A 13,540-nucleotide genomic window follows, 5' to 3' on the forward strand; every position below is an offset into this window, starting at 1 on the left:
GAAGGGGTCGGTCAACAACAGATTGCAACCGTGGCTGGCTCAGGAGGCTGAAGGGCTGCCCCGGACACGCGCTGTGTTGGCCACATCAGCCCCTCGTAGGTGGGTCTAGGATGAACAGGCCTCCCTCTGGAGCCCCTCCTCCACCATCTGTGGGGCAGGACCAGGGAAGGTGGCCCAAGGAGGGCTGTGCTGGATCAGGAGGGGCTGCCAGCACTTGCATTGCTCCCTCCCACCCTGCCCCAGGCAGTGGGAACCCGCAGGTCTCCCAGTGGCTACTGCGGCTGTGACAGTGAGGAGCTATGAGGCCACCTCCCAGTGGACTGCTGAAGAGCCCGTGGGCCTGGGCAGCCACTCCCCAGAGGATGCTATGGCCTGGCCGTCCACACCACGGGTGCTGGCCACGCTCAGCTGGACCCTTCTCCACATCCCAGGACGGCACCTCACGGTCAGGGGGAACTTCTGCTTGGGCCCGAGCTTGGCCTCTGTCATGCTGTCTGGGCCGCCATCTCCTGGCATTCCCTTTACCACCGGGAAAGGCCTCGGGGCCGGCTTGGCCATGGGGTCAGAGCCGGACCTGCCCCACCCCGGACGCACCGACTGCTGGCGAAAGACCCAGACTCCCTGTCCCCTCGGTGCTCCTCTGGCTCTGCCAGCACCCGGGAAGCAGGAGCAGCCCACCCGCCGCCGCAGCCAACTTACCCGTGCTTCTGGCTCAGCAGCTGGCTCCAGACCTCCACCACAAAGCCGTCAAAATGCTGGTTCTACAACAAACAGAGGGGCCGGCGCTGTTACATAGTGCGTAAAGCTGCCACCTGCAGTGTCCACATCCCCATGGGCGCTGGTTCAAGTCCCGGCCACTCCACTTCTGATCCAGCTCCCTGCTAATGGCCTGAGAAAGCAGTGGAGGATGGCCCAAGTCCTCGGGCCCCTGCACATAGGTGGGAGACCCAGAAGAAGCGTCTGGCTCCTGGCTTTGGGTCAGTGCAGTTCTAGCCATTGCGGCCATCTGGGGAGTGAACCAGTGGATGGAAGACCTCTCTCTCCCTCTCCCTCTGCCTCTGCCTCTCTCTAAGTGCCTTTCAAATAAAGAAATTAATTAAAAAAAAAAAAAAAGAAACAGGAGCATGTGGGAGGGGTGCCCAGGAACCCAGGAGGGATGAGGGAGACGCAGCCCCTGCCCCTGCCCACCTGGCAAGGCCACAGCCTAGTCTTCATGAAGCCACACCCAAGCCCACACTGTGCGTCCAGAGGTGGCTCTCAGAAGGGTGCGGCACAGGGGTCCCACAGGAGGCAGGGGCAGAGGGACTGATCACCCCTCTTCCTTACTCCCACAGCCCAGACTGGCAGCCAGCAGGGGTGGGGACCCCAGGAGGGCAGCAAGACACCCCCTGGTCCCCAGAGGATCCCTATGGTCAAGCAACGTGCTTGAGCAGGAAGCCAGGCAAGGAGCCACTGGTGCCTTGCGGGAACCCCAGCCAGGGAGGGGAGACTGGGCCTGGGAGGAGGGGAGGGGCCAGGGATGGGAGATGGTGTGGGGGAGACTGGGCCGGGGAGGGGAGGGGCCTGTGGAGGCGGGGCCTGGGGTGGGAGATGCTGTGGGAAGGTGGGGCCTGGGGAGGCGGGGCCTTGGAGGCAGGACCTAGGAGGAGGTGGGGCCGGGGGGCTGTGCTGAGGGGCTGGGAAGCCCCAGGCCTCACCTTTGCCACCTGCACCACAGTCTTGCTGAGCTCCTCCACCTCGTCCTCGCTGTCTAAGACGTTGCGGAAGTCGTCGTAGGTCCAGTCCTCAAACAGAAGCCGAGGCACTGCAGGGGACACAGTCTGTGACCGCAAGACCGAGAGGCCCCTCTGGCTGGATCCCCCGAGGGTGTCTCACGGGCCCCCAAAGCGGTCAGGCCAGTGCTGGACAGGGGAAGCCACTGAGGCAGCCGTGTGCCTAAGAGGAGCGAGGGGATGGCAACGCCCCTCGCGCCCACACCAGCCTCCCTTCCCCCGGGGGCCCAGCCGCAGGGTCAGCTCCTGGCTGCCTGGCTCCCACGGGGTGGTCTCCCTCTGACCCAACAGCGCCGTCGCCCCAGCTAGAGATCCACTCCGGGCCTGCAGAGGCCTCTGAGCCTGCTGCTGTACCCCCCGCCCCCAGCAGCAGTTCAGCCTGTGGCTGCTCCCGAGCCTCCTGGGAGTGCGTCCCTCACCCCGCACCCTCCATTCCCAGTCTGCTGTCCCCGACGCTCCTACTGCCCTGGGACACATGTCCCTCCCTCAGCAGCCATGAGCTGTTGGGGCGAGGCTGGGGAAGGGTCAGCATCACCCTCAAGGACGGGTCCCTGGGACCTCAATAGCACTTGTTGGGTGTGTGGGAGAAGACAGTGCAGGCAGAGCCACTGGCCAAGGAGCTGCTGGTCTTGGACCACGGCCCTGGAGGTGGGAGAGCCAGGACTCCGGCTGGACTGTGGGCTGCGAAGGCAGCACAGCCTGGATAAGAGGGACACGCCAGGTCCCCAAGGGCCCACCTGTTCACCCACAGAGGAACTGTGCCGGCGTGGGCCCCGACGCTGTGTGGCTGGGGCTCCGGCCGCGGCTACCAGGCCCGCTGGACTCACCGATGCGCAGGCCCTTGGCGTGCTTCCTGATGGCTCGCATCCACCCTGTGGGCATGGGGGGACCGTCAGCACAGGTCAGCGCTCAGCCAGGAGACCCAGCCACACCCTCCAGCCCCGAGGAGGACACGGCACCCAGGATGGGAACTGAGGGGAAGGGAACGGGGTAGGACCCACTTTGCTCTGGGTAGCGGAGCGGCAGCTCTGCACCCACCTCCCCCGCCCCGAGAGAGCAGCGCTGAACCTACTCTCCCTATCCTGACATCAGAGCCCACAGCCAACCAGAGGTCAGACCGCTGTGTCCCCAGCCGCCACCCAAGGGCCCAGGGAGTGTCGGGCTGTCTCTGAGCTAAAGGCACCAGCACCCACCAGGACCCCCATTTTTTAATTAATTAATTTATTTTGAAAGTTAGAGTTACAGAGTGACAGGGAGAGACACAGAGACACAGATCTTCCATCTGCTGGCTCACTCCACAGACGTCTGCAACAGCCACGGCTGGGCCAGGCTGAAGTCAGGAGCCAGGAGCTTCATCTGGGTCTCCCACAGGGGTGCAGGGTCCAAACACTTGGGCCGTCTTCTGCTGCTTTCCCAGGCACATTAGCAGGGAGGCAGATGGGAAGTGGAGCAGCAGGGACATGAACTAGGACCCATATGGGATGCTGGTGTCGGTGGTGGCTTTACCAACTAGGCCACAGCGCCAGCCCCAGGCCCTGACCTTCTGTGTCACACCCTCACCTCCCACACGCACCGATGTGTCCTTGCTGATGGTCCCAGCGTGGTGACCATCTCAGGAGCCACCTCCTCCAGACAGCCCTGCCCCTCTTCCCTCCCACCCTGCACACAGGCCTGCACCACAGGCCACCTCCTCCAGACGGCCCTGCCCCTCTTCCCTCCCACCCTGCACACAGGCCTGCACCACAGGCCACCTCCTCCAGACGGCCCTGCCCCTCTTCCCTCCCACCCTGCACACAGGCCTGCACCACAGGCCACCTCCTCCAGACGGCCCTGCCCTCTTCCCTCCCACCCTGCACACAGGCCTGCACCACAGGCCACCTCCTCCAGACGGCCCTGCCCCTCTTCCCTCCCACCCTGCACACCAGCCTGCACTCTATCACACTCTTCTAGTTCTCAGGACGCACACAGACCAGCGGGGAGGGTGGGAACCTTGGTCCATGTCGTGGAGGCCCGTGACCTCAAACATCTCGCGGCCCCGTCTCTTCAGCTGCAGCCAGACTGGAGAGATGAGCGTGAACTTGTTCCCAAAGACCTTGGCAATCTCGTAGCCATGGCTGTTCCACTGGCAGAGGGAAGAGGAGCAGACAGCGAGCAGGTGAGCGGCCCCGCCTCACCACGTGCTGCCGCCCCAGGCCGGCCCTGCAGCCAGCTCTTGTCCGGGCTGAGGTCTCCCTCCCGCTCTGGAGAGCTCACGGGACTGCGGCCTACAGCCTGGAACCCTGGCCACGAGCCAGCGCACACTCGCTGCTTCAGGCCTGCGAGCCCGGCTCCGGCCTCGGGGGCACCGACAGGGCCGTCTGCAGCTGTGCAGAGCAGACTTCCAGTGCCTCCACCCTGCTGCCTCCAGGACGGCGGCGCCCCCACTGCAACCGCGGACAAGCAACAGCCCAGGAGGTGGAACACAGGCTCCCGTCACTGTTCAGCCAGGAGGAATCAGCCGTGGGAGCTGGGGGCCCCCACTCCCCGACAGCTCTACTTACTGGCGTGACGTATCCCAGGACATCGCCAGCAAAGTGTCTCTCCCTGGCCTTGGCTGCACAGTAGCTGCGATGTTCAAGAACCACGTCCTCCGCTTTGGGGTCCGTCACCACCAGACCCCGATCCTGGACGGGCCTGTCTGACAACTGCGTCTGATGAGAAAACAAAACAGGCGACAAAGGAGGCCGTCGGGGGTCCATCCTTGACGGGCAGTGCAGCATCCCCCGTGGCGGCAGCACGAGTCCTCTCTTGCCAGCCAGGGTCTGTCCCGGGATCAACACCGCACTGCCAGCCAGAGGTCCCCGTGGCCAGCACAGTTCTGGGTCTGGCCAGCAGTGAGCAGACGGCCGCAGCTGGGAGGCCCCCTTCCCACCCTTCTCTGGGGTGGCAAGGACCAAGGATAGCTCCCTGCACCCAGCTCAGGCCACTGTGTACTCATGTGGGCACCTCAGAGCCACCCCTCGCTGGACGGATGAGCGCACGCCAGGCCCTCAGCGTGGGCCCTCCGGTGCCCTGCGTACGCACCCCTCCCCACCTCTGCTCCTGGAAGCTCCCCATGTATTCTCCATTTGCCTGTTTTTCTTCCTTTTTTGGGGGGGAAGATTTATTTATTTGAAAGGCAGAGCAACAGAGGGAGAGAGAGGGAGGGAGGGAGGGAGATGGAGGGAGGGAGGGAGATGGTCTCTCTGCGGGTTCACATCGACTCCAAAGCCTGTCGCTCCCCCTCTTCGTGGAGGAGCAACACTAAACCCTGCCTAGGCTTCATATCCGAGTCACGGCACCATTATGTCGCTCCCCCTCTTCGTGGAGGAACGACACAGGACCCTGCGCTGTTCTTTTGTCTGCTCGGCCCTCCCCGGGTTTGCTGCTGGTTCTTCCCGGGTTGGCTACTGTCCCTTCCACCTCCGTGGAAGGGCGGTTCCCCCTGGCCACATTCCCCACTTCCGCAGGGGAGCGGCACACCGCCGGCCGGCTCTCTCGGGGGCTGCACAGGTGTTCCCCTTAGATGTTCCTCTTAGATGTTCCTGGTGAATGCCGTCTCTCTCCTCCTTTATAGTCCTCCTCCGCCAATCCGTGCTCGGCTGCCCACACGCTGAGTACGCTGCTCTCCAATCAGGAGCAAGTCCTACAGTTTATTGGTTGAACTGGAGGCAGCTGTGTAAAAGCTGTTTTCTTCTCTCCCAGCGCCATATTGTGGGAGAGCAGATGCATAGAATAAGTCTTAATTCCAGTAACTTAGTCTAGTCCGAATTGCTCCCCACAAAAGCCAGCAGCCAAACCCCACCTGGGACTCAGCTGGGTGGCAAAGACCCAAGCCTTGGCCGTCGTTTGCTGCCTTTCTTAGATGCATCAGCAGGAAGCTGGATCAGAAGCAGAGGAGCTGGGACTGCAACCAGCGCTCTGACCAGGAGGCAGGCGTCCCACGTGGCAGGCGAACCCACACCTTGACCCGCCTGTCCTGTCCACACTCAGCTCAGCCTCCCTTTGACTCTGCCCATGCCCTGGCCTGGCCCCACAGGCTCTGAGACAGACGGAGATGCCCACCTGCCCCAGGGCGGATGGAGAGAGGGCCCATCTGTCCAGGACAGGGTCTCAGAAATGGGCCTGCGATAGTAGGCTGGTCCAGCCAGCAGCAGGGCGACTGACAGGGCTGAGGGGCGTGCTGGGGAACCACCGTGAATTTACATCCTTGGGACTGCTCCAGAACAGCACAAAGGCCATGTCACAGAGGCAGCTCACGGCTGAGCACAGTAAAGATACAACAGGACGAGGGTACGGGTGTTGTCAAGGAGATGGCCTGAACGGGCAGGCGGGGACTGCCCACCCTTGAAACCAAGTCCAGAGCCTCACTCAGAGGTCTCGGCTGCCACAGCCCTGCCCCCCACCCCAGAGGTCTCGGCTGCCACAGCCCTGCCCCCCACCCCAGGGCAGAGGGAGGAGTCGGGGGGGGGACCCCTACCTTCTCACTCAGCGTCTTCAAGGCGGCTTTTTTGGCGTCCGACTTCGACAGGGTGGTGTGAACAGAGCCGCACGCCAGAGCGAGCCAGAGGACGAGCAGGAGCAGCTGCATGGCGGCCTGTCAGCGGAGTCCAGCCCTCGGCTTCAGGGGCTGCAGAGGGCAGAGCACAGGGAGACAGGACGTGGCGCCCAGGTGCTCCCGGGCTGCGCTGGCCACCCCAGCTGCGTCGTCAGTTCCTCCAAGCACCCAGCAGGACTTTCCCCAGTGCCAGGCACGGAGCCCTCCTCCCTGCTGCCCAAGGCTGCCCTGCCCACAGGCGGCCATGCAGGAAATGGCGCCCACACTCTGCCCCTGAAACCAAGGAAATCCTGGGTCACAGTAGGGCATACGTGTACGACAGAGCCACGGAAGGATCGAAGAAAGCACGATGCTTGTTCACGCAGCCACGGGTGGAGGAGCCGCAGGAGAGATTACGGTAAAACGCCACGTGAAAACGTGAAGCTTCCACTTAAGGAATGAAAGGCAACAAACCAGAAAAAGCATCTGGAATATCAACTACTGAAAATAAGCAGAGAAATCTTACAATAAGACAATGCAATGTAAAGGTATCCCGGGGCCAGCACTGTGGCGGAGCAGGCTAACCCTCCACCTGCGGCACCTCATCCCACGTAGGCGCTGATTCGAGTCCTGGCTGCTCCACTTCCCACCCAGCTCCCCGCCGAAGGCCTGGGAAAGCAGCGGAAGACGGCCCACGTGCTGGGGCCTCTGTGTCTGCCCGGGAGACCCGGGTGAAGCTCCAGGCTCCTGGCTTCGGATTGCCCCGGCTCTGGCCATTGTGGCCATTTGGGGAGTGAACCAGCAGATGGAAGACCCCTCTCTCTGACTCTGTCTGTAACTCTACCTCTCAAATTAAAATAAGGCCGGCGCCGCGGCTCACTAGGCTAATCCTCCGCCTTGCGGCACCGGCACACCGGGTTCTAGTCCCGGTCGGGGCGCTGGATTCTGTCCCGGTTGCCCCTCTTCCAGGCCAGCTCTCTGCTGTGGCCAGGGAGTGCAGTGGAGGATGGCCCAAGTCCTTGGGCCCTGCACCCCATGGGAGACCAGGAGAAGTACCTGGCTCCTGCCATCGGATCAGCGTGGTGCGCCAGCTGCGGCGGCCATTGGAGGGTAAACCAATGGCAAAGGAAGACCTTTCTCTCTGTCTCTCTCTCTCTCACTGTCCACACTCTGCCTGTAAAAAAAAAAAAAAAAAAAAAAAAATTAAAATAAGATAAAAAAAAAAAAACTTAAAAAGAACAATGAGAATACCCCACTACGACAACAAGGGGACAGAAGAGAGAGAAGAGATTCCCAGGCCCAGACACAAGCAGCTCGGCTGCGCCAGCCGGGGACAGCGTCCCCACCCGGGCTCGTGGCAGGAGTCAAGTCGGGAAGTACAAACACAAGTGTCCTACTGCGCCCCCATCCCCTTTCCCCTGCAAGCTCCCCTCTGCGGGGTGGGGGTTCTCACGTGTGTAGGAGGCACGAGGGTGCTCACTGGCCTGGCACTTCTGACCCCGGAAAGCAGACGCTATGGTGCTGGCGACCACCGCTGACTCAATCATAAAAATGCAATTGTGGGGCCGGCGCTGGGGCGTAGTGGGTAAAGCCACCGCCTGCAGTGCCGGCGTCCCATAGCCAGCTGTCTGCTATGGCCTGGGAAAGCAGCAGAAGCAGGGGCCCCTGCACCCGCGTGGGAGACCCAGAAGCTCCTGGCTCCTGGCTTCGGATCAGCACAGCTCCGGCCGTCGCGGCCAACTGGGGAGTGAACCATCTGTTGGAAGACCCCTCTCTCTCTCTCTGCCTCTCCTTCTCTGTGTAACTCTGACTTTCAAGTAAATCTTTAAAACACACACACACACACACACACACACACACACACAACTGTGCAGCCTGGTCCCATACACCTGTGTGTAACCCACAGGCAAAGTGAGCATGGAGCTAACTGCAACGTGAACGAGCAGGTGGCCTGGGTCACGTGGCCTTCTGCTTCACCCGGACTGCAGCTCACTATCACTATCGGTGCCAGCGGCCCCTCCTCCCCAAGCTCCCTCCGCCCGTCCTCCGCCTCCGAGCCTAACCCCGGCGCAGCGGGGCGCCTGTCCTTGACTGCGAGGCAGCCCGGCCACCTGGGCTCATGCCTGACAGCGTGCTGCTCCAGACCGTCGAGGGGCCACACAGCCCACTGCGCAGCATGCGGGCAGCGCTCAGGACGCCATGGCCTGGGCTCAGGAGGCTCTAGGAGCCCCGGTATCCTGTGAGGAGCTTCTAGACCATGGCAGGACCCCTCCCACGGGGCGACCGCTAGCCAGGCACCCGCTTTCACCCCCTCTGCTCCCCTGGGCAGCACTCATGCTTTGGCACCTGAAACACACGTGGGGCAGTAAGAACACAGCCCTGGAGCTACCCAGGAAGCTCCCTGACCCCGGAGGTGACCCACGGAGCTGGGGGGTGAAGCCAGTGAGTGGTCAAACAGCCATGGCAGCCGCAGAGGGCCAACGCGGGCACAAGACCTAGGCCCAGATTGCCGCCCTCTGCCCCCAGCCCCACCAGCCTCTCTTCTCTGTACTGACCCCAGCCCCAGGTGGCAACATGGGGAGGAGGAGCCAGGCTCACCAGTCTGTCCGGCTGCTGGGGCACAAGACGAGGCCTGCTGCCCACCGAGCACTGCACCCAGCCGGCCAGCTCTGGGACGAGCACTTGGATCCCGGGCACCGGGCCACGCCGGCTGCTGTGAATCGGCCCGGCTGGGGGCGGGGAGGTGACACGTGCGTGTGTGAGGGGTGGTCGTGCTGCCCCAGGCTGGGGGTATGAACTCAGCACGCTGTTCCCGTGGCACAGCTCCGTGGGCTCCTGCAGCAGAGCCCTGCTCTGGCTTCAAGGCACGTTCCTCCCGACACCAGGCCCCGCCTTTGAGTAGAGGGGCTAGTGCTGCGACCGGGCGTGGACCCCACTCTGGCCACCCACAGGGGTCTTGGAAGGTGCCCTCTGCCCCCAGCCTTCCAGGGCCGAGTCCCGCAGCTCAGGAGCCTGGTCTCACGGGGCCACAGGGAGAAACGCCCTCACCACAGCCCGGCACCCGGGTTGTGCAAACGTGTGCTGTCCAGGGCCAGCCTGACCGCAATGCACCGACGCCTTGCTCAGAGCGGGCTTCACCAGGCGGCACACTTCGGCACCACAGTGAGAAACACGGCCGGAAGTGTGCAGGCCACCGGCTGGGCCCCTGCGCTGACTTTCCAGTCCCCAGAAATGTGGTTCTTAAGTCCAGGGTTGCCACCTGAGCTTTGGGAGCTAGCGTGTGCCTGCAGTGAGGGGTGTGTGTACACTTGAACACGAAGCTGCTGGGAGCGGCAGGACGGTCATGACACGCGGTGTGCCGGGCTGTGCTCACACGCTTCTCGCCACAAGTCCGGCCCGGCACCGGCCACGGCGCGACACCGATTCCACAGCACAACGGACACGGGACCACCACGGAAGGCTCAAGGGCCGTGCGGTCGGCAGCCCGCAGGCCCCCGACCTCTGGGCCCGCTTCGTGACCTCTGGGCCCGCTTCGTGACCCCTGGGCCTGCTTCGTGACCTCTGGGCTAGGGGTGGGCGCGGCAGGTGGAGTGCAGGCGGAAGGACAGCCGCCCACCCGGCTGCGTGTGCCCCCGGCGGCCACCACGCTGCCGCCCCACCCGCCACCCCCAGCACACACTCACACTGACTCCCTCAGGGCTCCACATTCTCGCTCGCATGCGCTCCTGGGCACGCTGCCAGGCACGCCGGCTCTCACCCGGTCTTTCTACACTGCGCGCACACGCGCTCCCAGGCACCCGCACAAGTGCTCACACGGGCCACCTGTGCTCACTCGCACCGTCCCTGATGCCCGCGCACACTCCCACTCCTCACATCTGCTCCCTCTCACACGCTCCCTCCCTCACACTCGTGTCGGCCCTCATCAGCTCACTCCTCCCTCTCCCGCACACCTGCTCACACTCACTCCCTCACTCATCACACCTGCTCACACTCCCTCACTCATCACACCTGCTCACACTCACTCCCTCACTCATCACACCTGCTCACACTCACTCCCTCACTCATCACACCTGCTCACACACTCCCTCACCTCATCAGCTCACTCCTCCCTCTCCCGCACACCTGCTCACACTCACTCCCTCACTCATCACACCTGCTCACACTCACTCCCTCACTCATCACACCTGCTCACTCACTCCCTCACTCATCACACCTGCTCACACTCACTCCCTCACTCATCACACCTGCTCACTCCCTCCCTCACTCCTGCTCACACTCACTCCCTCACTCATCACACCTGCTCACACTCACTCCCTCACTCATCACACCTGCTCACTCCCTCCCTCACTCCTGCTCACACTCCCTCACTCATCACACCTGCTCACACTCACTCCCTCACTCATCACACCTGATCACTCCCTCACACCTGCTCACACTCACTCCCTCACTCATCACATCTGCTCACTCCCTCCCTCACTCATCACACCTGCTCACACTCACTCCCTCACTCATCACACCTGCTCACACTCCCTCACACCTGCTCACACTCACTCCCTCACTCATCACACCTGCTCACTCCCTCACACCTGCTCACACTCACTCCCTCATCACACCTGCTCACACTCACTCATCACACCTGCTCACACTCACTCCCTCACTCATCACACCTGCTCACACTCACTCCCTCACTCATCACACCTGCTCACTCCCTCCCTCCTGCTCACACTCACTCCCTCACTCATCACACCTGCTCACACTCACTCCCTCACTCATCACACCTGCTCACTCCCTCCCTCACACCTGCTCACACTCACTCCCTCACTCATCACACCTGCTCACTCCCTCCCTCACTCCTGCTCACACTCCCTCCCTCACTCATCACACCTGCTCATTCCCTCCCTCACTCCTCACACCTGCTCACTCCCTCCCTCACTCCTGCTCACTCACTCACTCCCTCACTCATCACACCTGCTCACTCCCTCCCTCACACCTGCTCACACTCACTCCCTCACTCCTCACACCTGCTCACTCACTCCCTCACTCATCACACCTGCTCACTCCCTCCCTCACTCCTGCTCACACTCACTCCCTCACTCATCACACCTGCTCACTCCCTCCCTCACTCCTGCTCTCACACATTCACACACTCACTCTCCCTCACGCACTCACTGTCACGCTCCCGCACACTCGGGCTCTCTCACGCGCGCTGCGCCCCTCCTCCACACGCGCTCCTGCTGCGCCCCTGGCGCCCCACGCCCGTTCCGCCCCGGGCGGGGCCCGGCCGCCCAGCGCGCCCACGTCGCCGCGGGGAAACTGAGCCGCGGGAGCAGCAGACGCTGGCCGCCGCAGGGCTCACCTTCATGTCAGGGAGGCCGGCCGGACCCCCTCGCGCACGACCGGAAGCCGCTCCGCGCTCGCCGGAAGTCCCGCCCGCCGTCCCGCCGCTCTCTCCCGGCCGCGCCACGCCTGCTTCCGCCCCTCCGCGGCGCAAGGCACGCTGGGGCGGGGCCGGGCAGGTGCGCGCCGCAGGTGCACGCTCCGGGCAGGCGCGGGGCCCGGGTCCCGAGGCGCGTGAGTCCCAGAGTGTGGCCGTCCCCCGCCGCGCAGTCCTCCCTGACGGGCGCGGGAATCACCGCCCCCGGCCCCGCCCGCGCCGCTCCCTGGTGGGCGCGTCCCAGGCACGGTGACCGCTAGGGCTTGCCGATGCCAGCGGCAGGGGCCGCGCTCAGGCCCCCAGCCCCCAGGGGGGATGGGCGGCAGGGACACCCCCCCCCGTTCAAGCCCCCAGCCCCCAGCGGCGGGGACACCCCAGGCCCCAGGGGGGATGGGCAGCAGGGACACCCCCGCTCAAGCCCCCAGCCCCCAGCGGCGGGGACACCCCAGGCCTCAGGGGGGATGGGCAGCAGGGACACCCCCGCTCAAGCCCCCAGCCCCCAAGCGGCGGGGACACCCCCAGGCCCCAGGGGGGATGGGCAGCAGGGACACCCCCGCTCAAGCCCCCAGCCCCCAAGCGGCGGGGACACCCCCAGGCCCCAGGGGGGATGGGCAGCAGGGACACCCCCGCTCAAGCCCCCAGCCCCCAAGCGGCGGGGACACCCCCAGGCCCCAGGGGGGATGGGCGGCAGGGACACCCCCGCTCAAACCCCCAGGCCCCAGGCGGGGATGGGTGGTGACTCGTGCGTCTCCACCCCCCCCCCCATTCTTTCTGCAGAAAACCCGCAGGGCGGTGCGCAGCGGGCCGACGCACTGCGCCGCGACTTCCCCATTTCTGCTCTTCTCCCTGAGCCCAGCCGGCCTCTCTCACGTTTCCTCCTTTCTCTTCCCGGGGCTGGGAACTGGGTGGGTGCGGGAAGCCTCACGCCAGCCGCGTGCCTTCCCGCACCCAGCTAGCTTGGCGCGCCCTGGGTGGCCGGCTGAGGCCTGGTCTGCGCGCCTTGGGGAGGGTGCAGTGGCCCTGCGGGCCTAGCAGCCACTTAGGTCAAAGGTCGCTTAGCCACCCTGGGAGCCCGCTGCAGCATTCCGGGCTGCAGACCCCTGGCACGGAAGAGCAGGGGGAAGGGAGCCCGTGGTTGGTGCCGGGCCCTGTCAATGGCCAGCGTCCCTGCTGGCCTGGCTGTGCCGAGGACCCAGGACCTGGGCTGGAGGCTGACCCCACTGGGTGGCACAGGAAGATGTGAGGTGGGGCTCCGAACGGGAACCAGGACCGAAACGTTAGCGTTTCTGAGCTGGCGAAGCCGGAAGACTTTGGCGTCTGATTTTCCTGGAACATGCAAGAGAACCTGGTTTACCACAATTAAAATTTTCATCTGTTAAGCAGATGAGTTGTGTAATTTTTAAAATATCTTTAAAAATTGATTTATTTGTGCAAAAGGTGGAGAAGGAGAAATAGAGATCCCCGCTCGCCGGTTCACTCGCCGAGTTTCCACAGCGGCCGGAGCCAGGAGCTCCATCGGGCTCCCTCACGGTGCAGGGGCCCGAGCCCCTGGGCCACCACTCCTCTCCCAGGTCATGGGCAGGGAGCTGGACAGGAAGCGAAAGTAAACTATCCCATGTGTGGGCTCAGCCTGGACGTTGAAAGTCCTTCACTGACCAGGAGGGCCCGGTCACGGCGGCCGCGACGGCTCCGAGGGAGGGGTGAGGTTGGTGTGCAAAGCAATGTGGCGGCTCCAGAAGCCTGGTTTCGGATGTAAACCTCAATCAAATCCCGTTTAAA

General features: G+C 63.8%; 1 protein-coding gene and 1 long non-coding RNA gene across 6 annotated transcripts in view; one reads left to right on the forward strand and one right to left on the reverse strand.

Annotated features, from left to right (window-relative positions):
* Window positions 1-11,753, reverse strand: part of CHID1 (chitinase domain containing 1) — a 32,397-nt gene extending 20,644 nt beyond the window's left edge. For 2 of the 5 annotated variants that reach the window (XR_016217751.1, XM_070056537.2), the window contains exons 1-8: window positions 11,684-11,753; window positions 7,384-7,501; window positions 6,271-6,420; window positions 4,313-4,462; window positions 3,762-3,894; window positions 2,600-2,644; window positions 1,698-1,804; window positions 700-761 (exon numbers count right to left, since the gene is read on the reverse strand). Coding sequence is in view for 3 of the 5 variants with exons in the window: in XM_070056537.2 (XP_069912638.1) it covers window positions 700-761; window positions 1,698-1,804; window positions 2,600-2,644; window positions 3,762-3,894; window positions 4,313-4,462; window positions 6,271-6,381 (608 nt within the window). In the remaining 2 variants the exon portion in view is untranslated. Of the gene's footprint in view, window positions 1-699; window positions 762-1,697; window positions 1,805-2,599; window positions 2,645-3,761; window positions 3,895-4,312; window positions 4,463-6,270; window positions 6,421-6,659; window positions 6,778-7,383; window positions 7,502-11,683 lie in introns of all 5 variants that reach the window. The other 3 variants (XR_016217741.1, XM_070056504.2, XM_070056573.2) reach the window with 2 other exon arrangements.
* A 24-nt stretch (window positions 11,754-11,777) lies between these two features.
* LOC138845279 (uncharacterized) lies at window positions 11,778-13,140 on the forward strand. The gene is made up of 2 exons (XR_011382201.2): window positions 11,778-11,898; window positions 12,539-13,140. It is a non-coding gene; the product is annotated as an uncharacterized LOC138845279 (long non-coding RNA).
* The last annotated feature ends 400 nt before the right edge of the window (window positions 13,141-13,540 follow it).

The sequence above is a fragment of the Oryctolagus cuniculus genome, chromosome 1 (genome assembly GCF_051225735.1).
Source record: "Oryctolagus cuniculus isolate XC-2025 breed Fujian yellow rabbit chromosome 1, ASM5122573v1, whole genome shotgun sequence".
Classification (NCBI taxonomy): domain Eukaryota; kingdom Metazoa; phylum Chordata; class Mammalia; order Lagomorpha; family Leporidae; genus Oryctolagus; species Oryctolagus cuniculus.